General features: G+C 45.3%; 1 protein-coding gene across 1 annotated transcript in view; it reads left to right on the forward strand.

The window, feature by feature from the left end:
- GJA5 (gap junction protein alpha 5) overlaps window positions 1–22,226 on the forward strand; it is a 297,542-nt gene extending 275,316 nt beyond the window's left edge. Inside the window, exon 2 of the mRNA XM_078656772.1 lies at window positions 18,395–22,226. Coding sequence (XP_078512898.1) covers window positions 18,419–19,531 — 1,113 coding nt within the window. The 5' untranslated portion in view covers window positions 18,395–18,418 and the 3' untranslated portion in view covers window positions 19,532–22,226. The remainder of the gene's footprint in view (window positions 1–18,394) is intronic.
- Window positions 22,227–24,518: the final 2,292 nt, after the last annotated feature.

The following is a 24,518-nucleotide window of genomic DNA, read 5'->3' on the forward strand; positions in this document are numbered from 1 at the left end:
GGTAGAATTGTGGCTGTGGCCAGATGCATCACATCAAACATCCCCCACTAGACAGGACATCTTCCTATATCGGAGAGATGTGGAGGACAGCTAAATGGGCTACTCTAGATGAGTTCTACATGTGTTGCATTTTAGATAGCTTCATCCTCAAAGGTCATTCAAGAGATGCTGAGGAGCCCATCTTCTTTCCCTATCTCTCTGCTGTGGAATCTACCCAAACACTGAGATAGAGAGAGTCAGGAAGTAAGTGCAGGGTACTGATACCTTTATGGTGGCTCTTTTACAACGATTCTCTCTGACCATCAGCACCCGCTGGCCAATCCTTCCAACATCAGCCAAAAACAAAACACTGTTTGAATCCTTTCTGTGGTCCTGCTGCAGACAGCTTCAGCTGTCTGTTGCAGACCATACTGTGTACAACACAGAGTGAACTGAACTTTAGGTCAGCTTCCCATCCATTCTGTCCCCGGCTCAAGGAAGACCTTGAGCACCCCAGTGGTTACCTTGTATGAGTCTGGAGATGCGCCACACTTCTCCGTGGACACCAAGCGCCTGATAGTTGGCTTTGTGATGCCTTGGATAAACTAGAAACAACTATAAAAGAAAGAAAAGCCCAGAAATTGTTACGGGACAAAATTGATTATGAAAGGGTCCAGATTTACACCTTTGCTAAAAAGTTTGAAAACATGTGGAGACAAAGGATGAATGCAGGACAACAAGGTGTAACTAGACAAAATTCAGAACCAAGCAGTATTACCAGCTCAGAGTTGGATACTGACCTGGAAGAGGGGGCCTCAATTGCAAGACCTACAATGAATCCATCTGTCATTGATGAATTTGATTTTTTACGGGAGGAGAGACGCTTCAACATCCGTCCAAGACACCAATAGAAATCAGACTGCAAAGGGGAAGATGCAGAGGAGGAAGAGGCGCAAAGACGCCAAGCTCTGCAACTCCAGGAGAGAGATTGAAAGCCAAGAGCAACAAGTGAATGCCGTTAATAATGCTACAATTATTAACCTCACAACGATTAACCTGTCAAGGGATGAAGAAAATAATTTGAGACTAGGTCTTTCCTTTTGTCCTGAGATGGATATGGACTACACTGCCACACGAGTGGATATATTCAAGTTTGTCTGGACATTCAAGCTTAAAATGTTTTTTGCTGTAGCACCCAGGAAAAGTTATCGCCCGTGCATTCAAAGTAGTGAGGAAAATGGGAGTTTGCTAGTGGATGATCTAAACCTGATGGTGGACCTTCAAGACCTGAAAACTGAGAACGTGGGGGCAATATCCAGTGATGCTGTGCAGGAAATACCTAGTACCTCGAGGAGAGCAATGCAACTAGCGCAAGATGAAGAAATAGCAATTGGCGCAAGTGAACCAACTGAGTTTAAATTGCCTTCCAAGTTTATACCAACAACATCTAGGGACACTATAGGTATCTTTAATGATTTGGTGATCAATGAGGTTAAGAATTTGTACACAAAAATAAATGCAAAAAGAAAACCATCCTCCCAGCAGACTAAAGATTATTATGCCTTGGTAGAAAATTTGTCTGGTAATCATGAAGTTGTTGTCTGCAGTGCGGACAAGGGAGGTAATATTGTGCTGTGGGGGAAGAAACAATATTTGCTTGAGGCAAATAAGCAGTTGGGTAATAGATTCAACTATGTCAAGATTCAAAAAGATGTGATGCTAAGTAGTTTTGATATATACAATGACCAACTGATGAAGTGGCGTGCATGTAATCTGATCAGCCAAGATGAGTTTAGCTTTTTGAAAATATCTAATCCCACTACGCCAGTATTTTACCTAATCCCCAAGGTTCATAAGGACAATATAAATCCTCCAGGTCACCCTATTATTTCTGCGATTGTCAGTGCTTTTGAACATACATCAAAGTTTGTTGATTCTTTTTTGTGTCAGTTGGTCCAAAAGCTCCCTTCCTATATTCAAGATACGGGGGACTTCTTACGTAGGGTATATGATATACCATGGGAATCTGACTACCGCCTTATGACTATCGATGTAACAACATTGTATACTAGTATTCGTCATAAGGATGGGTTGAATGCTGTGAAGTATTTTCTAGGAGGAAGACCAGCGACAATGTAGCACCACACACAAATGTTACTATCCACGATCACTACCTGCCTGGAAAACAACTTCTTCCTTTTTAATGAAGATCTGTATCATCAACAGTGTGGAACGGCGATGGGCACCTTCTTCGCCCCCAGCTATGCTAATTTGCATATGGGCTGGTGGGAGGAGCAGGTGGTCCAATCGCTGTTCCAATCAGAGTGGCAGGAGAATGTAGTTCAATGGAGTCGTTTCATTGACGACTTATTTGTAGTGTGGAAGGGAGATGAAATCAGTGCCCAAGAGTTTGTAAGAAAGCTGCAGATAAATAATTTGAATTTGAAATTCACGAGTGTCATCAGTAATAAGGAGGTCAACTTCCTAGACCTAACTGTCTACATAGCACAGGGAAGAAGCCACACTAAGCTGTATCGCAAGCCTACTGACGGCAACACGTTACTTCAAGCGACAAGTTTCCATCCTGCTAATTTGGTTAGGAGCATTCCCTATGGTGAATGTCTCCGAGCAATGTGAAATTGCAGTACTAAAGATGGTTTAGAGTCAGAACTAGGCTGTTTAAAAGAAAGATTTCTAAAAAGAGGCTATACGCATGAATGTATTGGGGCAGCAATACATAAGGCAACACAACAGTCTAGGGAACAGATACTTTTCAGACCCAGTCAGAAAAATAAAAAGAAAACCAACTCCCAGTGTAGAATGATTACAGGATTCAACAGCTAACACAAAGACTTGAGACAGATCCTACTAAAACATTGGCACATTATTTGGAATGATCCAATTTTGAAAGATTATGTTCAAAGAAGGCCCCTCATAACTTTCAGAAGGGCACGTTCCCTCAGACAGGCACTGGTGAGTAACATGCTGCCCAGTAAAACCAAATCTAAACCAGGTAGAACATGGCTAGCCAAGAAGGATGGGTTTATTAAATGGTCGAAATGTAAAGCTTGTACCTTTGGCAGGAACACCAGCAGCTATACTCCAGGTTTCACTAAAAGGGAACTAAAGATCAAGGGCCAATTCACATGCAAAACAGAGTTTGCTGTCTACGTGCTTCAGTGCCCTTGTGGCCTGAGGTACGTAGGCAGCACAATTCTTCAAGTGCACAAACGAGTATTGCAACACTTGCGAGCTATCAAGAATGCTGACAGAACCTACCCTGTTGCTCGCCATTTTGAGGCCTGTCACAATAAAGATGTAAGTGGTCTCACTTACTTAGTTATTGATGCTGTACCAGTCAATACCAGAGGAAGTGATAGGTTTAGAACATTGCGTAGACTGGAATCTGGTTACATCATCAAATTGAACTCTAAGACCCCTTATGGCCTGAATATAGAAGAAGATTTATACACATATCTTTAAAACTGCGTAATTATGACGTATGAATACTGCTGTCTGTTTAGTTCCTTGATTTTTAACTCTTTTTAATCTTTAGTTTCACAAGGGTGTAATAGACAACTCATAAGATTGAGGCAGTATACAATTTTGACAGAAGCAGAGCAGGACATCGTGCCCACTATGGGCTGCAAGGTAAATAAATGCAAAAAGTTTTTGGGCGCACTGGTGCAATAGTCGATGCACATAAAGAGTAGTTTGCGGTGCAAATAAATTAAAGAGAACATTGTTTGTTGGCCCACTTGGGCTTTATATGAATGTGGTATGCAAATTGTGAGCAAACTGTGAACATGGTAGTTCAATAATACAGTATGTTTCCCAGTGATTTATTGTTTCGAACTTTTTAGGAAACAAGCTTGGGTGTACTGTTAAAAATAGAATGGAATTTATAATGAATTTCAGAATTATTTCAACGGTAAAAATGTGATAAATTATTTTTTACCGCAAAGACCCGACATGTGTTTAGGCATGGATTTGCAACTCAACACTGTGACAGAGTACCACTTAATAATGTAATCTGATGCCTTGATGAACTACGAGTATGTCTTCACTGTTTATTAGTTTGTAGTTATGCACGTGATACGTTTTGAAACACAGTTAAAATGGCGGAAAAACTTTATTCAAACTGTTAGTGACCAAGCCTGCTGGGCAGGCGAAACGCGTCTAACTTTTCCATCTGCTGACATCAAATGAAATTTTGAAGTGACACGGCGTCGACTTTTCATTTTTGTGGGAGAAGCGAGCATATATATATATATATATATATATATATATATATATATATATATATATATATATATATATATATATATATATATATATATATATATATATATATATATATATATATATATATATATATATATATATATCTTTCCCTCTAGATCTCTGACACACAAACACCACACCCCTTTCTTCCTCTCTCTCTAACACATTCTCTACTTTTCACTGTAGCTCTAGTTTTTCTGTCTTTCTTATGCTCCTTCCTTCTCTTATATTTCTCTGTTTCTCTACCTAACATTTTTTTAAATTCCGCTGTAACTCTACACTATTCCTTTCTATTATCATTTTCCCTTTCCCTTTCTCTCCTTTTTAATTTTGTTCTTTCTTCTCCTCATATGAACCCCACATTCTCCACTCCTTGATTGCCTTTATTTATGATATGAGGACAGATGAATGCAAAACAAACTGTCGCAGTCAAAGACCATAAAAAAATCTCTATATTGTTTATACATGTAGCCATAGCTTTGTTTTATGGTATGGTTTTATTATGCATTATATATAGGATAAGACATGGGAGGGGGCTGAGGAGTGCTTGTGCACTCTGCTTCCTAAGAGCTCATGTGTGTTTGGCCGGCGGTCTCAAGCCGACCAAAACACACATGCGCACTTAGGTTTTCTCCAGCCCAGCTGCATTGAAAAGACGGGTCGGAAAAACCCCACAGACTACCTGGTCTGAGCAGCACGTCTTTCCTGCCTGCTCAAACCAATCCCAGACAGGGGAATGGACAGGGAGTCTGTCCTGGGGAATGCTGGGACCAGCAGGCAAGAAGAGGAGAGGCCGCGCAACAAAACGTAATACTGGACCGGCCTGCGGCAAAAGGTATGTTTTATTTAATTTGTATATTCTATTTTTCACCACCCCGCCTGACGCCTCCTGCGCGACCCCACCCGCCTTTGTTAATGGCGGCCGCCAATGTGAACAGTAGATTAGAGCAGGCATTGGAACTGAAATGGAAGAAACTGGATTGTAATGAGATTCAAGTATTCCCTGGAGAAAGAAAGCACATAATTAGGTAGGTGGGTGAGTTTTTTCTCTTTAGGGGATGCTGTAGCATCCTTGTGGATTCTTTGGGCCAGATGTACGACCTGCAAAATTGCACATCGCAAATTGCGAATCATTTGCAACTTTCAAATTTCCAGGTGCTATTTGCATGTACAACAGTGTGTTTAACACTGTTTGCGATTCCCAATGGGGTCGCAAATTACGAGGCTCATGAATATTAATGAGTCTCTCGCAATTTTAAAGAACATTGGGAATGAAAGACCCTCCCAGGGATGGTGGCCTGCTGGGCACAGCAGACCACTATATCTGGGACTGCATTATTAATAAAGAATCTTTTTTTTTAATTCAGCCCGTTTACCTTAAATGAAAATGGGACGCATTTAAAAAAGAAAAATGAAACTTTTCAGTTTCATTTTTTTAAGGGCAGACAGTGGTCTCTGGGACCACTGTCTGCTCTTAAAAAATATTTTCCAACATACTCACAAAGGGCAAGGGGTCCTCTCCTTTGCAAATGGTTTGCCACCTACGTGAAGTGTTTGGCAGCTGCAAATGACTAATACATAGCATCTTGACTTGCTATTAGGAAGGGAATCCTCTTCCTAATAGCGAGAGTCTCAAATGCTATTTTGCGAGTCAGTGACTCGCAAAATAGCATTTGTACATGCTATTACCCTTTTTTGTGGCCGCAAATTGGAGGTTCTCCCATTTGCTGCTGCAAAAAATGGTCGACTTGTCACACATTGCCCGGAAGGAAATGGGTGGCCAGACCAGCCTTGGATGGCACTATTCCAAAACTCTATTCAGCAGCTAACGACAACATTCTGATCACATTAAAAGATTTCAGATTGGTTGAGGACATCCAATCAGAGTTGCTGAAACTGCCAGGTATTTCAGCAATGATTACTGAGCAGAACCAATCACCTAAGAAGGTTATATTGCCAGCATTTGGTTTCCTTTGCAAATGTAAGTCTAACTGGAACAGTGCTGAGAGTCTTATGAAAACAAAAGCAAAGAAGGACTCAGCTAATTGGCAGACTACCTGCAACAGCGTCTCAGTCCTAACCGTCATCCTCAGAGCCCCACATTCCTTCTCATTCTACAATCCGAGCTCATGCACCCTACCTACATCATAACAATACATAGTCACATTCTACAACATTGTGGGGTCGATTCCGATTCGGGAAAGGAATCCGTACGACGATTCGTATTTGTAGCCGTTACCATACGAATCATTCAAATCCGTCTGATTTGCGTAGTACGATCCGTTGGTAAAAAATACGTCCGAATCTTTGCGAACCGTACGAAAATCAAGGGAAAACCCATACGATACGGACCCGGAAAGTGAACCGTACGATTCGTAAACATGCTGTATTACCTGACAAGTACGATCCGGTCCGGGGACTGAGAACGCGATTTGTACGGGAAAACATCACGTATGAGCTGCGATTTGTACGGAAAGCATCGCGTATCAGCGAGCTACAAAATCAAATACGAAACGAAACCCCCTGAACGAAGAGCACCCGAACCCCGTAAAAACATCGCGTATGAGCGAGCCACAAAATCAAATACGAAATGAACCCTCCCTGAACGAAGCGCACGCGAACCCCGTAAAAACGTCACGTATGAGCGAGCCACGAAATCAAATACGAAACGAACCCCCCTCAAGGAAGCGCACTCGAACCCCGTAAAAACGTCGCGTATGAGCGGGCCACAAAAGTAAATACGAGACGAACCCCCCCTGAACGAACGCACGCGAACCCCTAAAACCGGCACAAGGAGGGTGCAAACCACTCGCACAACACCACAAAACATGTCTCCTGTATACAAACCATTGGAAATGAATGTCCTGGCCAGATCCAAACAAGCAAACAGAGGGCCTAACTCACACCCACCCCTTATAACACACCCACCAATAATTCAAACTAAGCCCCACTCACAAATGGACCAATAAAAAGGGCCCACACACACAAACCATGATCCTTTGCAACATACCCATTTAGCTACAGACACTGACAACACACCAACAACTGCACACATCCACCTTCACACATACCCCCAATCACATTCAGACCCACACCCCCATTCACATTCAGACCCACACACCCACATCCATACACACCGTCACCCCCCAATCACATTCACCCCACACCATGTCTGCACAGAAGAATCCAAAGTTCACAAAGGAGGAGATGGAGATCCTTGTAGATGAAGTCATCAGAGTCAAGCCACAGCTGTTTGGCGCATTGGTCAGACGGACCGGCATAGCTGATAAAACACGCCTGTGGGAGAGGATAGTCAATAGGGTGAATGCTGTTGCACCAATCAGACACACCAGGAGGGAGTGCCAGGCTAGGTGGTACGTTCTGCCGAGGAAGACCAAGCGGAAGATGGACGAGGAGTACCCTCAGAGCCAGGTCACTGGAGGTGGTGGTTCCCGCAGACCAGTACAGTACCATCTCTGGGAGGAGAAGGTCATGGCCCTGCTACCACCGGTGGGAGTACATGGCATTGAAGGAGTCATAGAGCCTGGTGAGTATGCAAAAAAAACAACTCATGTAACATGGGGGTAATGGCATCCACACTCCAAGTACAAAAAGTGCCCGCAACAACCCCCAAGCGCCCGCCGCCCACAACTACAGAAAAAAACAACGCTAATGCCACTAACATGTGTATGCCCCATTGACAAACAAAGGCCACGCTATGTCCCATGCTACAGGAGCACAGACCCAAGAATGGACGTCCAGTATGCTGGGAGGGTGGGTGTCACAAAATGCATCGTGGGACTCCAAATAAGACCCAATTGCATGGGTGTCCGCAGGGGGGTAAGGGGGGCTCTTGTCCCTCCTGGATTGCCAGTGTGTCTGGTGTGGGCCCAGTCAGGACCGGCCCTAGTCCATCATGCTTTTGAAATGATGCCATTGTCGCAGGTGGCAGCACCCTCCATTGGCTGGGAAGGGTGCAAGGGGGTTGCCGAGAATTGTGCAAGGCAGAGGGGAGGAGGGTGCAAGGGGGAGGGTGAGAAGGGTGCAAGGGGAGGGCGAGAAGAGTGCAAGGGGGAGGGGGAGAAGGGTACAAGGCAGAGGGGAGGAGGGTGCAAGGCAGTGGGGAGAAGGGTGCAAGGCAGAGGGCCAGAAGGGTGCAAGGCAGAGGGCCAGAAGGGTGCAGGGCAGAGGGGAGGCGGGTGCAAGGCAGTGCGGAGAAGAGTGCAAAGCAGAGGGCCAGAAGGGTGCGAGGCAGAGGGGAGAAGGGTGCAAACGCAGTGGGGAGAAGGGTGCAAGGCAGAGTGCGAGAAGTGTGCAAGGCAGAGGGGAGGAGAGTGCAAGGGGGAGGGAAATAAGGGTGCAAGGGGGAGGGTGTGAAGAGAGCAAGGCAGAGGGCGAGAAGGGTGCAAGGCAGAGGGCCCGAAGGGTGCAAGGCAAAGGGCCAGAAGGGTACAAGGCAGAGTGCCAGAAGGGTGCAAGGCAGAGGGGAGGAGGATGCAAGGCAGTGGGCAGAAGGGTGCAAGGCAGAGTGTGAGAAGTGTGCAAGGCAGAGGGGAGGAGGGTGCAAAGGGGAGGGCAATAAGGGTGCAAGGGGGAGGGTGAGAAGGGTGCAAGGCAGAGGGTGAGAAGGGTGCAAGGCAGAGGGCCAGAAGGGTACAAGGCAGAGGGCCAGAAGGGTGCAAGGCAGAGGGCCAGAAGGGTGAAAGGCAGAGGGGAGGAGGGTGCAAGGCAGTGGGGAGAAGGGTGCAAGGCAGAGGGCCAGAAGGGTGTAAGGCAGAGGGCCAGATGGCTGCAAGGCAGTGGGGAGAAGGATGCAAGGCAGAGGGCTAGAAGGGTGCAAGGCAGAGGGGAGGAGGGTGCAAGGCAGTGAGGAGGAGGTTGCAAGGCAGAGGGCCCAAAGGGTGCAAGGCAGAGGGCCAGAAGGGTGCAAGGCAGAAGGGAGGAGGGTGCAAAGCAGTGGGGAGAAGGGTGCAAGGCAGAGTACGAGAAGTGTGCAAGGCAGAGGGGAGGAGGGTGCAAGGGGGAGGGCAATAAGGGTGCATGGGGGAGGGTGAGAAGGGTGCAAGGCAGAGGGCGAGAAGGGTGCAAGGCAGAGGGCCAGAAGGGTGCAAGGCAGTGGGGAGAAGGGTCCAAGGCAGAGGGCCAGAATGGTGCAAGGCAGAGGGGAGGAGGGTGCTGCAAGGCAGTGGGGAGACGGGTGCAAGGCAGAGGGCCAGAAGGGTACAAGGCACAGGGCCAGAAGGGTGCAAGGCAGTGGGGAGAAGGGTGCAAGGCAGAGGGCCAGAAGGGTGCAAGGCAGTGGGGAGAAGGGTGCAAGGCAGAGGGCCAGAAGGGTGCAAGGCAAAGGGGAGGAGGGTGCAAGGCATTGGGGAGAATGGTGCAAGGCAGAGGGCCAGATGGGTGCAAGGCAGAGGGCCAGAAGGGTGCAAGGCAGAGGGCCAGAAGGGTGCAAGGCAGAGGGTCAGAAGGGTGCAAGGCAGAGTGCGAGAAGTGTGCAAGGCAGAGTGCAAGAAGTGTGCAAGGCAGAGGGGAGGAGGGTGCAAGGGGGATGTGATGAAGCTAAAAATGTGGCCACCCCTATAAACATTTCTGTGGACGCCCATGCCCAATTGCACTCATCCCATATGCCCAGGTACACACCCTTGCACCATGCTCAATGTACATGGAGTGGGAATGTATTGACAAGATAGCTGACACTGGGCCCTGGTGTAGGCAGCACAAGACCCTCCTGTGACCAGTGCAAACACAAACACCAGGGGGAGAAGGGTCAAAGGGAAAAGATTAAAGACCTACTAGTGGTTCATTTCCCCTGCAACATCATATGAATCACAAACAAGAACCCAGGAGGTCTATGAGCCAAACATTGTACTGGCCAGACTGACAAATCTTTCACTATGTCAGTTGGTGCTACAGTCACCATATAGTAAATTCTGAAGGTTGAACAGAGAAGAACGAGAGAAACGTGTGTGGTAGACAAGAAAAGTAGTGTCTAGAAAACAATCACAAACTGGTCAACCAAATCCAGTACGGAAACTTTGTTGATAACCATCAAACAAACCAAGTGATCCGTCCTATCATTTGGCCGTCCACACCGTGGCCTGGAGGGTCCCTAGATCATCTAGACCCCATGCCACACAGTAAATCGTGATTACTGGGTGCGGTCCACAGTGAAATGAACCTCCAATTGTTGGCCAATTTATGATGGTTGGTGAAAAGTGATAGAAACACAGTGCACTATACAAAAAAGTGGTGGATGTAAAATAGGGTGATGTGTCTAAACAACTCTTTAATAGGAACAAGGCACATCCCCTAATTAAAAAACAGGAACAGCGCAAGCAACAGTATGGAACAAATGACTGTCGCGAATAGGGCCAACATGTTTCTGCCTACCGGGCAAGACGTCCCTTGGCTTTCATCAGGGCCACTGCTCTTAAATTAGTTGCTACTGTTATATGTGTGTGAAAACAATAAAGCACCCAACTAATAGGTGAAAAGGATATAGATAATACTGGTAGGAACGATACAACCTGTCCCTACATTCATATACTCATCCTCCTTGTCACTGGATACTCAACGTGATCTCGGAAAACGTATATACATCACTCTTGTTAGTAACAAAAACTTTTTACATGATTCAAACAACCACACGTGCTCTTATTCTTCTCTTGTATATGTAACAAACGATAAAAAAACTTTATTGCTCACCCAGAATGACAGGGGACTGGAACTCAACTCACCTGGACCGTGCTCAGGTACACGAGGCCCCGCACTGTGGAACAAATGAACGCGACCAGGGAAAAGCAACAAAAATCCATACTTGATATAGAATCTAAAGATGCCTAATTGTATTCCCTGCTCAAAGTATCACAAAAGTCCACAAAGTAAAATAAAAACTGTGGTAGAGTGCACCCCAAATACCCGACTAGTGCCCCATAGACCGGTGTTATGGAAAAACACCTGTCATTCATAATGACAACACATACTCTATGTGAATTCAACGCAAGTTGTCTTAACTACAAGTGATGCCAATGTTGTCAACTTCTATAAGCTACAATGCAGTAATAGAAATCTAGTCATGCCCCAATTCACTAGACATCTACTAACTAAGCATCTCGCCTGCACAACTCACCTCTCCGTCGGTGCCAGCAAACTGACCTGAAGCTTGGGGGAGGCACCGATACGGAGGCGGTGTGGATTTAAATACCATAACTGAAAACTAGAAAGGGGACTACTTTTCTATCGTGTCATCCCTGCCTGTTACCAGTTTTTGTCAGTGGGATTGAATACGATTTAATAACACCTCTTGACAGCAGCCGTCAAACCGTGCCAAAACGGAGTGACAATGTAAAACAACTCCGTTTCAAACCGTGCCAAGTTCTAGCTCGCTATAAACATTCCAAAACCGGCGTTCAGATCAATGCGCGGGACTACAGAATGACGTCATCGGGGCCCGTTCTGTAGTTCCAACCGCGTGCATACTCAGAATGGTGCTTTATCGATCAATACGCTGTCACCATATTTATTCCTCCTTCCTAGAAAAGTCCTTTATATTTAGTGTCACCCATTGCTACTCCTACCCAGCAGCTCGTAGTGACAAACTTGGAGGGGGAAAAACGAAACAAATTGAAAATAGAGCCAGAACTACAGGATGACTCAAAGTCGGCCAACTTTGTAGTTCTGGACATATGAGTTACTCTCTAGTTGGTGTAGTAGGTTGGAAGAATATGTTGCTAAAACCCCTGGTGTAAACAATTAGGACATGATTAAAGCTTACTGTAAGAGTGTCCTAAGGCATTGCGGTCTCATTGCAGACATAATATGCTGAAGCATTGGGTCTTAGGGACATGTCTGCGACAGATCAAACTCTTCCCACTATCTGGAGTATAGACTCAGTATATAGAAAAAGGCAACTCATTTCATGTGGTATCTCCATATCAATTGAGGAAAACTACAGAGCATACCACGGTATCTGATCATTGAGTCCCACTGTATCCGAAGAAAGCTTATAAATCCATTTTTGCTCTCTCAGGAAGAGATATTTAGAAACATTCTTCACATGGAAAGGTATGAAGGGCTTCTCCAAGACCGTCCACGCAAATTCTGATTCACCATGTTGTTTCTCGAGAAAATGTTTGGTTAACTGCGTCATAGATTTTTTGCAGCGAAACGAGCTCTTATGCTCCAGCATGCGTATACACACCTTGCGAGTGGTCATTCCTACATACTGACAGGAGCAATGGCAGGTCAATAAGTAAACACGGTGATCACTATTGCAGTTGGTGAAGTGAGTTTGTAACCATGGCCTGTCAGTTCCTATATCTATCTCAGTAGAATGTTTGGTTTGTGGACAGATAGAACAATTCCCACAGGGATGGTGGCCAATTGCAGGTGGTAGATCCCACAACGTGCCCAGAGTTCTTTTCGGAGTCTCTTTGGGACACGTGTGTATGAGGCGATCCCTGATGCTGGTTGATCTTTTAAAGGCAAACAAAGGCAGTGCGATTTTCTCATTGCCTTGATTCAGGATACGCCAGTGCTTCCTGATAATTCTCTGCAGGCTATTGCTTCTGAATGTACTCACAAGGGTGAGTCTGTCAGTGGGGGTTTTAGGAACAGGTGGTTCTAGGAGCGCCTCCCGATTATTGTTGTGTGCTCGCTTGAAAGGCCGCTTGATCAGAGGTTTAGGATAATGTCTCTCCAGTAGTTGTGAAGACGGCTGCTGTCAAGAGGTGAGATTAAATCTCATTCAATCCCACTGACGAAAACTGGTAACAGGCAGGGATGACACGATAGAAAAGTAGTCCCCTTTCTAGTTTTCAGTTATGGTATTTAAATCCACACCTCCTCCGGATCGGTGCCTCCCCCAAGCTTCAGGTCAGTTTGGTGGCACCGACGGAGAGGTGAGTTGTTGCAGGCGAGATGCTTAGTTAGTATATGTTTAGTGATTTGGGGCATGACTAGATTTCTATTACTGCATTGTAGCTTATAGAAGTTGACAACTTTGGGGGAGATGATTCGCAGTCCCAGGCTACCCAGGACCCTGATCCCACCAACAGCATCGCCTCTCACCACTCCATGGATGACCCTGACCAACCTGGCACCTCTGGTGCCCAAAGCCGTGCAGCAGTTGGATCAAGAACATCTGCGCCAACCACCACACCCATTCCTGCCACATCCCAGCAGACATCTCGGAGCCCTGCCCACACTCAACAACTGAGCCAGTCTGACAATGAGGGACAAGGTTCGCCGGGCACCCAGGAGGTGGCAGACAACACCACCACTTCCATCCCTCAGGGGTCCCGTCAACCCGATGTGCCCTCAATGGCAGGCCAGGCTCGAGTGGGCAGGGGTGGTGGGAGTGGCACCAGGCAGAGGCGAGAACCTGACCAGCCAGCTGCAGGGCCCGGTATGTCTGAACTGCGCAGCATCATGGTGGCATACCGGCGGGACACCAGGGAGTTCATCCAGGTAGTGGGGGCCCTCACAGAGATCAAAAACCTACAGGCCGAGCAACACGCCAGTCAACAACAACACCAAGGACGGATGGAGGCCGGACTGGCTGAACTCCTGGCGGTGCAAAAGGACATAGTCATTCACTCAGTCGGATTGCTGACAACATGGAGCACCTTCCCTGTGTCACCAGGCAGAAATATCTAGGCGAAGACCGCCAGCAGGCACAGGGAGGTAGGAGGAGGAGGAATCGTCTGACGGAGCATCCCATGCATCGTCAAGGCCTGCATATGAGTGTCCCCCAAGGAAGGTGGGTCGTCCACGGAAAAGACAGTGAGAGGCAGTGGGCCATACCCATCTCCCAGGTCACCTGGTCTGGCATCTTGCCTTTGTGTGCAACAGCATCACCTCATTGACTGTCCTACTCTCCCACATGGACTTGCTGGTTGCAGTCTGAACAATGATGCCAAGCACTATGGTCTGGACTCTGTTGACTCAAACTGCAAGGCATCACATCTCCCTCTGTGAACTTTGGATTCCCAGCATTTTTGTACAGCACCTAGCACTTACTCACGGTTCCCACACAAGACAGATAAATAAACAAAGCGAACACAAGTGAAATTGATGCTGCAATCATTTTCCAAGAGTCAACAATATACGTGTGGGGATATGTCAAAGTATGGAGTGTGGAACAAACTCAAGTCATCCATACACTGGGATCTGAGTCCGGTCGAGGACACACATAGGTCACAATGTATCATCAAATACATACATGGAGCACAATACTCACCCGTGATGGTTTCAATCTGCTGAGGGGGGGGGGTTGCCATACTGCTCAGACAGACAGTTTTGGAAGAGTTTTATGAAGGTGTAGAGGTCATGGGTCATGTGGAGGTGCCCAGGGAGGGAGTACCAGGTCTGTTTGGTGATGTGGGAGAACTATCTCCCGCATGCAGTTGTACTGTGGATGCGATGAATGGTGCCCATGGCAAGGTTGGCTGGACGGAGTTGGGGCAATGGGGTGTTGAATGGGAGACGTCCATGTTCGTCTTTGGGGCTGGGGTTGTGGAGTGCCTCCTGAGTGTGGCTGAGTAGTATGAAGGTGGTCCTGCAGTTGACAGTGAGCCTATTGTAGGTATCTCAGGTGGACGATCATGTGACTGTGGCAGGGGATGTTGAGGATGAGGTGTGCAGATGCACCCTGGATGTGCACAAGTCCTCCTGGAGTCTGGCTGTTGTTCCTGCGTAGAGGGCGTTGCCGTAGTTGAGCCGGCTGGTGTCGTGGACCTGGGTGACTGTCTGTCTTGACTAGGAGTGGAGCTATCTGAAGATCCATTGCAGCAGGCAGAGGGACTTGCAGCATGAGGTAGAGATGGTGTTGAGTTGCATGGTTATTGTGAGCGAGGAGCGTACGATGAGCACCTGCTTGCGTGTGTGGCCACTGTGTGCTTGTGCGCTGCCCAGGCCGGTGTGACACAAGGAGTTGTCCCAGCCGTAAGGGGACATTCCTCAGATGATGAGCTCAGTCTTGTCCAAGTCCTGCCTCATGTGGCTGATGTTCACCCATTTGTCAACGCACCTCATGCCTTCTTGAAGGTTGCATCTGGGAGTGGCTGGGTCTTTGGTGAGGGTGAGGAGCAGTTGGGTGTCAATGGCATAGGACATGATGATGAGGTCGTGTGCGCATGTGATGGTGGAGAGGGGGTCATGGAGACATTGTAGATTGTCACGATGAGAGATGAGCCCTGGGGCATGGACCCGATTACCCCAGTGTACTACGTGCCGAAGGGGGGAGGCGGACTCACTGGGCCTTGCTGGTGAGGTACTTGGCGAATTCATCATGGGCCTTCCTCTGTATCCCAGTGTTGGAGATGTGTCATCTGACAGTGTGGTAGCACATGGTGTAGAATGTCGTTGAGAGGTCGATGAGGTGAGGGTGGTGGTCTCACCATTGTTGAGCAGGGTCCAAGATGTCGTTGGTGGTGGCAATGAAGGTTGTTGCAGTGGGGTGATTACTGTGGAAGATGGACTGGGGCGGGTTGGCTGGAGATGTTTGCTTGGAGGGAGATGGTCAGTTGCTCGTTGACTGTCTTCTTGATGACATTTGCCGGGTAGGGAAGCAGGGTGATGCGGTACTGCTGTCCGTTGTTAAAGAAGAGCCTGGGTCTCTGCAAGCCTCCAGCTCACATGGAAAGTGGCATACTCACTGTTGGGCACTGCTGGGAGTCATATCCACCCACCCCCATACTGTTGGGCACTGCTGGGAGTCCTGTGGACCCACCCCATACTGTTGGGCACTGCTGGGAGTCCTGTGCACCCACCCCTCATTTGTCTGGGCACTGCTGGGAGTCATATCCACACACCCCCATACTGTTGGGCACTGCTGGGAGTCCTGTGCACCCACCCCTCATATGTCTTGGCACTGCTGGGAGTCATATCCACCCACCCCCTCATCTGTCTGGGCACTGCTGGGAGTCATATCCACCCACACCCATACTGTTGGCCACATGTGGTTGATGGCGTGTGTGTGTGCCTCGTATCACTATTGTCATGGTGCCATACGAGAGCGCGTAAAACGCACCGTACCCCGACATTCATGGCGTGTGTGCGCATCGTATCACTATTGTAATGGTGCCATACGCGAGCATGTGAAACCTACCGTACCCCAACATTCATGGCGTGTGTGCGCATCGTATCACTATAGTATTGGTGCCATACGCGAGCGTGTGAAACGCACCGTACCCCAACATTCATGGCATGTGTGCGCATCGTATCACTATTGTCATGGTGCCATACGCGAGTGTGTAAAACGCACCGTACCCCAACATTCCTGGCATGTGTGCGCATCGTATCACTATTGCAACGGTGCTATACGCGTGCGTGTGAGACGCACTGTACAAGTACACTTCCGTTGTAGCGGTACGTTGTGCTCACCATATGCGCCGTCGTCGATTTCTGTGCACCAGGTTGTAGGCGTACAGGACTGGGATGACACAGACTATGGGGTTCATGGCATGTATGTCGCGTACCAGGGCTGGGGTTTGGGCCGGACTCTGCTTTTACGGATGTTTTGAGCTCTCATAGAAAAAGGGTTGCACGGAGTTTCTCAGAGACGAATCGTACTTGCTGGGCCGGAAACTGCTGCTCCTTTAGGTACGGACGTTGCGAAATGCCTCTACCGGATACAAATCGTACGTATATTTCAGTCGTATGGTTTTTGGTATGATTCGTACAGAGATCTACGTTGGATTCAAATCGTACTTCATCGTACGTACGGAGATGTTTCAGGGTACGAATCGTACGGGAAATATGCTCCGTATGGCTATTTGTAAGTGATTTTACGAATCCGAATTGGCCCCTATGTGTTCCATAGACATAACACCCCTGATTTTAATTGGGATGGCCATGGTCTGACGACAGCAGAGATCACTCCATCTCTGCCATGGTCAACCTCCTCAGGCTGCCCGATGGAGTAAGGCCTATCGTAGGTTTGGCTGTTTGTACAACAACCAAATTTAGAGGGTTATACATACAGCCATTTTTCAATACCCATCACTGCGAGGAAAACCTGACGGAAAGTGGCACTGAAAGGTACTCAGTGCTCCCCCTCACCATGGGAGGAAATTTTATACATCCGTCATTGTTACAATGCATTGACAGGAACCGCCATGACAGTGGTTCCTGACAATGCTTCAAACGTATTCTGCACCAGCAGACATTTCAAAATTTGGCGGATGAGCCTTCCGTTAGAGCGACTGAGTAACTTACTCCATTGCCCTGACAGAGGACGGGCCGTCTGACCAATATTAAGTCAGGCCCTAAATTTCCAATTATTTTCTGAATCTAAACTTGGTGTTCATCAGCAAGTTTGTGTCAGCCGTGTCTAATACAACATAATTCATTAGAAGATCCCATCGTATTTGAGCTCATTGGCTTAGTTCTATCAGTGAAACTGAAACCTGGGATTGTAGAACTGCACAAGCTGTGAAGGGCTGATGCCCATGCTATGATGGTGTAATGCCCAAGTGTGATAGGGACGATGTGCAAGCTCCTAGCTTTATCACAAAAAAGGAAAAAAAAATCCCCCACGAGTTCAAGCTGCAAAACTATGGCATGATTCAGCTTCAGAGCTTTGACACAGGAGATACCAAATATCTAAATGCAAAATAAAATGGCGTTGGATTAGTTTTATTACTAGTTTGTCACCTGCGGAACATTATATTCACTTGTGTGTGTGCATATATCATTGATTCAAATGTAATTACCAGTAAGTCACCCTTTGGTTATTACATTCATTTCAGTGTTTTTCAATAATGAGTGTATTCTATATCTTAATAATACTGTTCATCAGACTTTTAGTATTTTTGCACTGTCCACGCATTTTGATAATTGTTTGCTATGGTTTTGGAGCCATGTTGGAACATACACTAAACCTACCTAAATACGAGGTCGCCACTATGTGATTTAAACTTAATGTTTATGAATAATTGTATTTGTTTGGAATCGATCCTATAATGGTGGATTAAGAACATTTATCAAAATGGCTGTATGTCACACAGTATATAACTGATGGGGGGTCTATGCTATCAAACTTGCATTATATCCAATACATGCTAAGGAATAGTTGGGATTATTGAAAAGATATAATTTTTTGTAATATCTATTTTGTTCCTTTCAACAGAGCCTGCATATTTGGTGAGCAGACATGGGTGACTGGAGCTTCCTGGGAGAATTCCTGGAAGAAGTACAGAAAAATTCCACAGTGATTGGGAAGGTCTGGCTGACCATCCTCTTCATCTTCCGGATGCTTGTGTTGGGGACAGCAGCTGAGTCTTCTTGGGGAGATGAACAGTCTGACTTTCTGTGTGATACTACCCAGCCAGGTTGCGAAAATGTCTGCTACGACAAAGCTTTTCCAATATCCCACATCCGCTTCTGGGTCCTGCAAATCATCTTTGTGTCCACCCCATCACTTCTATACATGGGGCATGCAATGCACACCGTACGCATGGAGGAGAAGAAAAAACTAAGAGAACACCAGGAGAGGACAAAGTTGGAAATCAGTGATAACTCTTCCTACCATCAGCGGGAGTATCCAGTGGAAAAAGCTGAATTATCCTACAGCGATGAGTTGAGTGGAAAAATTAAGCTTCAAGGTTGCCTACTCAACACTTATGTATTCAGTATCTTGATACGGACTGTGATGGAAGTGGCCTTCATTGTCGGACAATACATGCTTTATGGGATATTTCTGGACACTTTGTACGTCTGTCAACGTAGTCCATGCCCCCATCCTGTGAATTGCTTTGTCTCTAGACCCACAGAGAAGAATGTGTTCATCGTCTTCATGCTGGCCGTGGCAGTGCTGTCACTTCTGTTGAGCCTGGCTGAGCTCTGCCACCTTGCATGGAAAAAATTCAGGAAAAAGTTGTCCGGCTCCGACAAAGCCATACCGCCAGCAACCAGGACCAAGTTACCCACAGACAACCTCCATCAAACGAATGTGAGGCCTCGGAGCTGCACCCCACCCCCAGATTTTAATCAGTGCTTGAACAGTGCAAATGGAAAATACATCAACCCATTTCCCAATAAACTGGAATCCCAGCAGAACACAGTCAACAGTGCTGCGGAATGGGTCCAAAAGCAGGAGGATATTGGAGATGGTCGATTTGTTCAAATAAATTATGCGCAAAGCACTCCAGAGAAGAGCAAGACCGTACCACTCGCTACTGCCAAAATCTACTTTAATGACAACCGTAGGCTTAGCAAATCTAGTCGTACCAGCAGTAGGGCGAAATCTGATGATCTGGCGGTGTGACCTGCCTCAGGAGCTGGCATTACAATCTTTATGCAAAGCCCCCCAACACCACTATTTCTCCCTTTTACCTTTGTCTTTTTTACAACTCATAAAAATATGATCAACATATGACTTTACTCTAAGCAATTACTTTTATACTATAGAACAGGCCCGCTTTTTTTTTGTAACCTCATTTTAACATAGTGGTTCATGCACTGTGACTTATAATTGATTGATCTGGTGTGAGAGGCGACCTCCTCACAGTCCTCTAGCAAAATCCCTGAAGTTCCAACTAGTGGGTTTGAGAAACCCTTTTTTAGAGATAGAGCCTTCTGTATGACTACTCTTCACTTTCAACCAAAACAGCTACTGCCACAGCGAGATGGGTTAAAACAATTTCCATTCAGTTGTCCAGATAAAATGCTGTGCACTTTTTCAATATGTCTCTCTCTCAGCTTTAGGACTTTTGCCGTCAACGTACTGTGATGCTAACTTATTGCACTATTGAACACCAAACTATATCATCAGCCAATGCAGTTATTGTATATAATATTTGATTTGGTATAAAGTGTTACATAAACATTGAGACAAGTTATAGTCTTAACTATTCTCACTACTCTGGTTCAAAGGTCAATGTAATTACTTTTATTTCTTTAATCAACTAACTCAACAATTCAATAAATCTGCATTACGCCACACTCCAACAAACCAGCATCAATATTGCTCAGGTGCATACCTTTACCAGTCCTTCCTCTCTTGCTGACGCCCAGAGACTCTGATGTTGCTTTGTTTGACTGAGGCTCTAACACAGACTCCAACACAGGCTTCAGCACAGGTTTTTAGGTTTTTCCAACCCACCAAGCTAAATGCACTGAAAGTCCATTACTTGATGTCTGATACTTGAATAATTATTACTCTAGATAAAAATGTTCAGTGACTTTTATATGAGTATTACCAGCACAATGGATGAGTTACATATCCTAACCAATTGCATTAAATAAAGAGTGAATCAAATAGATTAATGATGATTGATAGAACTGACCATTATTTATCATGGTTTAATTTGGCTAAGTGTTCACTCTGTGGATTCGCATCATCTGCCCTGCGGTTAGTGCATGGTTTCTTGATGACTTTAGAACTGTTGGACTGCTTTGCCTTCCTACTGGAGGTGATGATTGGAAATCACAGCGATGTATCCCTTTAAAGAAAATGATCGTAGATTAAAATAGTATGGCTACATAAATTTACCTCCAATGCTTGCTCTTATTTCCTTATTTAAGTAAAATAAGTTGATAGCTTTGCCTGATAGTCTGTCTCATCACACGTATGGTACCCAAGAATTGAAATGAGTATCCAACAGTAAGTGAGATTTTCTCATAGGTGGTTCCAAATAAAGTTTTTCTTTATTAGCCTGGGCAAGGGCAATAGCAAAGTCCAGGATACTGATGAAAGATAGGTGGGAAGAGGGAATCACACATGCAGTGATTTTGTAAAAAGGGGATTTATCATCCATCACTGACATGTAATACAGCCTGCATGTTATCTGCTACCTCATCGGTAAACAAATGAATTCTGAGACTAGCAAAGTCTGTATACATTTTCCTGTTTCAAAGGAGACGATTACTTTGGTGGATAATTAGATCAAATATATTCAAATGATCTATGAAAGCAATATTTGCTGCAACAGGAATGTGGAATATTATTAAATTGCCAATATCAAAATATGAAAGTGGTGTCATAAAACAAGAAAAGGAAAATGAAGTGTTATGTGTTCATGCATAAAAATATTGGAAAAAACCTTTGCAGCAGGTCCAATAATTCCTAAATATTTTGACCTGAAATCTGCATGCTAAAACACAAAAAAAGTGCATTTTACATGGCAAAGGGGAGTGAACCACAAAGTGGAGTCAACCATTACAACTGATGATGACTTGTTTATTTGTGTAAAATATCTATTTTACAAATGTAGTATATATCTATGTGTTCATGTATAACAATTTTGGGAAAATAAGTTTGCAGCAATGCTTCCTAGGAGATTTTGACATGAAATCTACAGGCACAAAAATGTTGAATTGTGCAAACACCATACTATTTGAAAACATGGAGAAGGTGGGGTTTGGAGTTAACACATCAGGAAAGTTTGACATCCTGATTTGATGCATAATGGTTGTCTGCTCCTTATGTCAAATAATAATATGGTTATGTTTGGTGGTTGGAGAAGGGGGGTAGTGACCATCTTTCAAAGAATTTCCATACAAAGGATGATATTTGTTCTTCCTTGGAATACAGAAATTCTCTGAAAAACAATGGTAGTCACTTTATATTACATTCAGAACTGTGACACAAGAAATTCTGTGCTCATAAAGAGATCATCTTTTCTAATACAACTTAAATAGCATGAACACCCATAATGTGTATATATGCACATCAAGAGTTGTTATTATTATTATGACTTAAAAGTATTGACCTCAGGGCGATCCACTGCATTGTTGTGGTTTGAACCTAAGACCTGCAAAATGGCACAATATGACCACAGGAGGATATTAAATTACTGAGCTATATCATTGTATTGAGTTTATTTCTGAAGCATTCTCAGTGCGCTTTCCCGCCCATTGCAAAGAGGTAACCTTTGGGTACATTGAGACTGACTTGGAGAATTAGAACTGGTGTAACTGAAAGACAATATAAACCGTTGATGTGAACATTTAAGAATGAAATGAAGGGAACATGGCAAAGTGGGCAAAACATGGTCAGTTGAATCGAAGCTCTGGCCCATCCAGTGAAGTATGTGTCAAAATTCAACAATTAAAAGCATTGACGAGAGGTGGGATGACAACCTGCAATAAAGACAAGACCTCTCATAACTTATCATGGTGTCGGAAGACGGTGAGCCACATGATGACGAAATCGCGGAGATGCACCTTCTCTCTCCCCTCTCCGGCTGTCAGGGGCTTGCCTAAGTAGGACTGGATCGTGGGGCAGACGCTGTGCAGTATGAACGAACATCCGAGGTGGTAGTGGAAGTAAAGTCATGTCATCCAGTGGAATGATGTGAGGCTTTGTCTGGATAAATCAGACAAAACCTCTCATCAACCAGGAGGAGAGAGAAATAAGAATCCAACAAAGCCCGAGTTGGACCTGACTGAATTCTTGAGTTGAGCTCCTCCCCAGCAAGAAACCAAGATCATTATTAAAACTTGTAGCTTCCCCTCTGCCACCCAGTGTTAGAACTGCTAAAATCTTGTTGGGTTCCTCAGGAGCAGTACACTCAAGCTTAACTGCACTGAGTATCAAAGTGGCTAGATGGGGGGGAAGGGAATTAGGGTGGGTACTGTGGGGAGGGAGACCTGGAACGAGACGTTGTCCTTGATTACCTTTGCTTTCGTGCTTCGTAAACTCTTTGACTATATTTAACATGGGTTAAGCAATGACAACATACCTGTAAAAGAAAAGCAGGTTATGCATAGAACATTCCTTGTGTATGTCTTTTCAGGCTTCATTGGCAATTTCTGTTCCTATAATTCTTAAGGATACAATGTTATGGCTAAACAATCATGTTTCAAAACGAAGCACACATTCATATAAAAAGCCACTTGGCTTTTAGACACAATGTTTCCATATGATGTGCTGTAACCACTGTTAAATATCACAGTGGTACTTCCAACAACTTTTTTGCAATACACTACATGTAACATATGCTAATGAGGTAGATTAATATTCAAACGCCCATCGCTTCAGTGCTATGTATCAGAGTTCAAAATATGCAAATGTCCAGGAAGCGCTTCAGCGCGATGTGACACAATGCCAAAGTCATCAGGTATGAAAATGCCCCCAAGAGCACTTCAGCGCAATGTGCCCAAATGCCAGAGTCATCAATATGTAAAAGTCCAAAGAGTGCTTCAGCACGATGTGCCAAGTTGGCAAAATCACCAAACATGTAAATGTCCAAAGAGCACTGCAGCGCGATGTACAAAAATGCCAAAATCACCAAACATGTAAAACAGTGTCAAAATTACCAAACATGTAAAGGACTAAAGAGCGCTTCAGCGCGATGTACAACAGTGCCAAAATTACCAAACACGTAAATGCTCAAAAGCACTTCAGCGCGATATGCAACTTTCCTTCAAAATGCAAATAACAAAAACAGCACGTAGTTCCTTTCACGATGCTATGGTTAAAAAAGTAACGATCCTACCTGATTGTAGCTGAGAGAGGATCTACAACGTGGGAAAAGAAAACAGAATTCTTCTTGCTGCAACCGGAATCTTCTTTCAGCAACCGTAGAACAGGAAGAGCTGCTGCTCAAGCTCAGGGTTCTCAATAACCAGCAATGAGAACAGGGTGTGGTCCATAGGGAATAGGCTTCCAGAACAGGGTGTGGTCCCTATTAGCTTCCACATTCCAGCTCATTGTTAAACTACTGGAGCTGAGAAGGGACAATAGGCCTTGAAAACATAATAGTCTGCAACAAGCATTGGCACAGATAAGAGGCAAAGTCACAACAAGCGCCGGCAAAAACAATAGAAAACAGTAAACAGGTGCCCGAGAAGGTGCACCAGGAAACTGACGTGGCAGAATCATGACAGTCCACCCCATCAAAAGTGCTTACACCGCCAGTCACGTGGGAGCCTCTGGATGCTTTCTGTGAAATATAGGTATCAATTGTGGTGCATGATTAGCATCACTTGGTTCCCATGAGTCTTCGTCTGGACCGTAGCCTTTCCATGAAACCAAATATCACAATTTTTTTTTAATGCATTTACTATCCTTTATACTGTGTACTTCATATTCTTCATGATCTCCAACAAGGAGATGTGGTGGACCAGCTTGTCATTTGGTCTTTGCTGATTTTAACAACAAAGTGTGAAATACAGGATAGATTTTCATGGAGCTTGGTAATTTTAATTTAAATGCTACTGGATTTACACAATCCTTGATCTCAAACGGCCCACTAAATCGTGGATGGAATTTATATTTCTTTTTTAACTGAAAATTTCTTGTAGAGAGC

Source organism: Lissotriton helveticus, chromosome 8 (assembly GCF_964261635.1).
Source record: "Lissotriton helveticus chromosome 8, aLisHel1.1, whole genome shotgun sequence".
Taxonomy (NCBI): domain Eukaryota; kingdom Metazoa; phylum Chordata; class Amphibia; order Caudata; family Salamandridae; genus Lissotriton; species Lissotriton helveticus.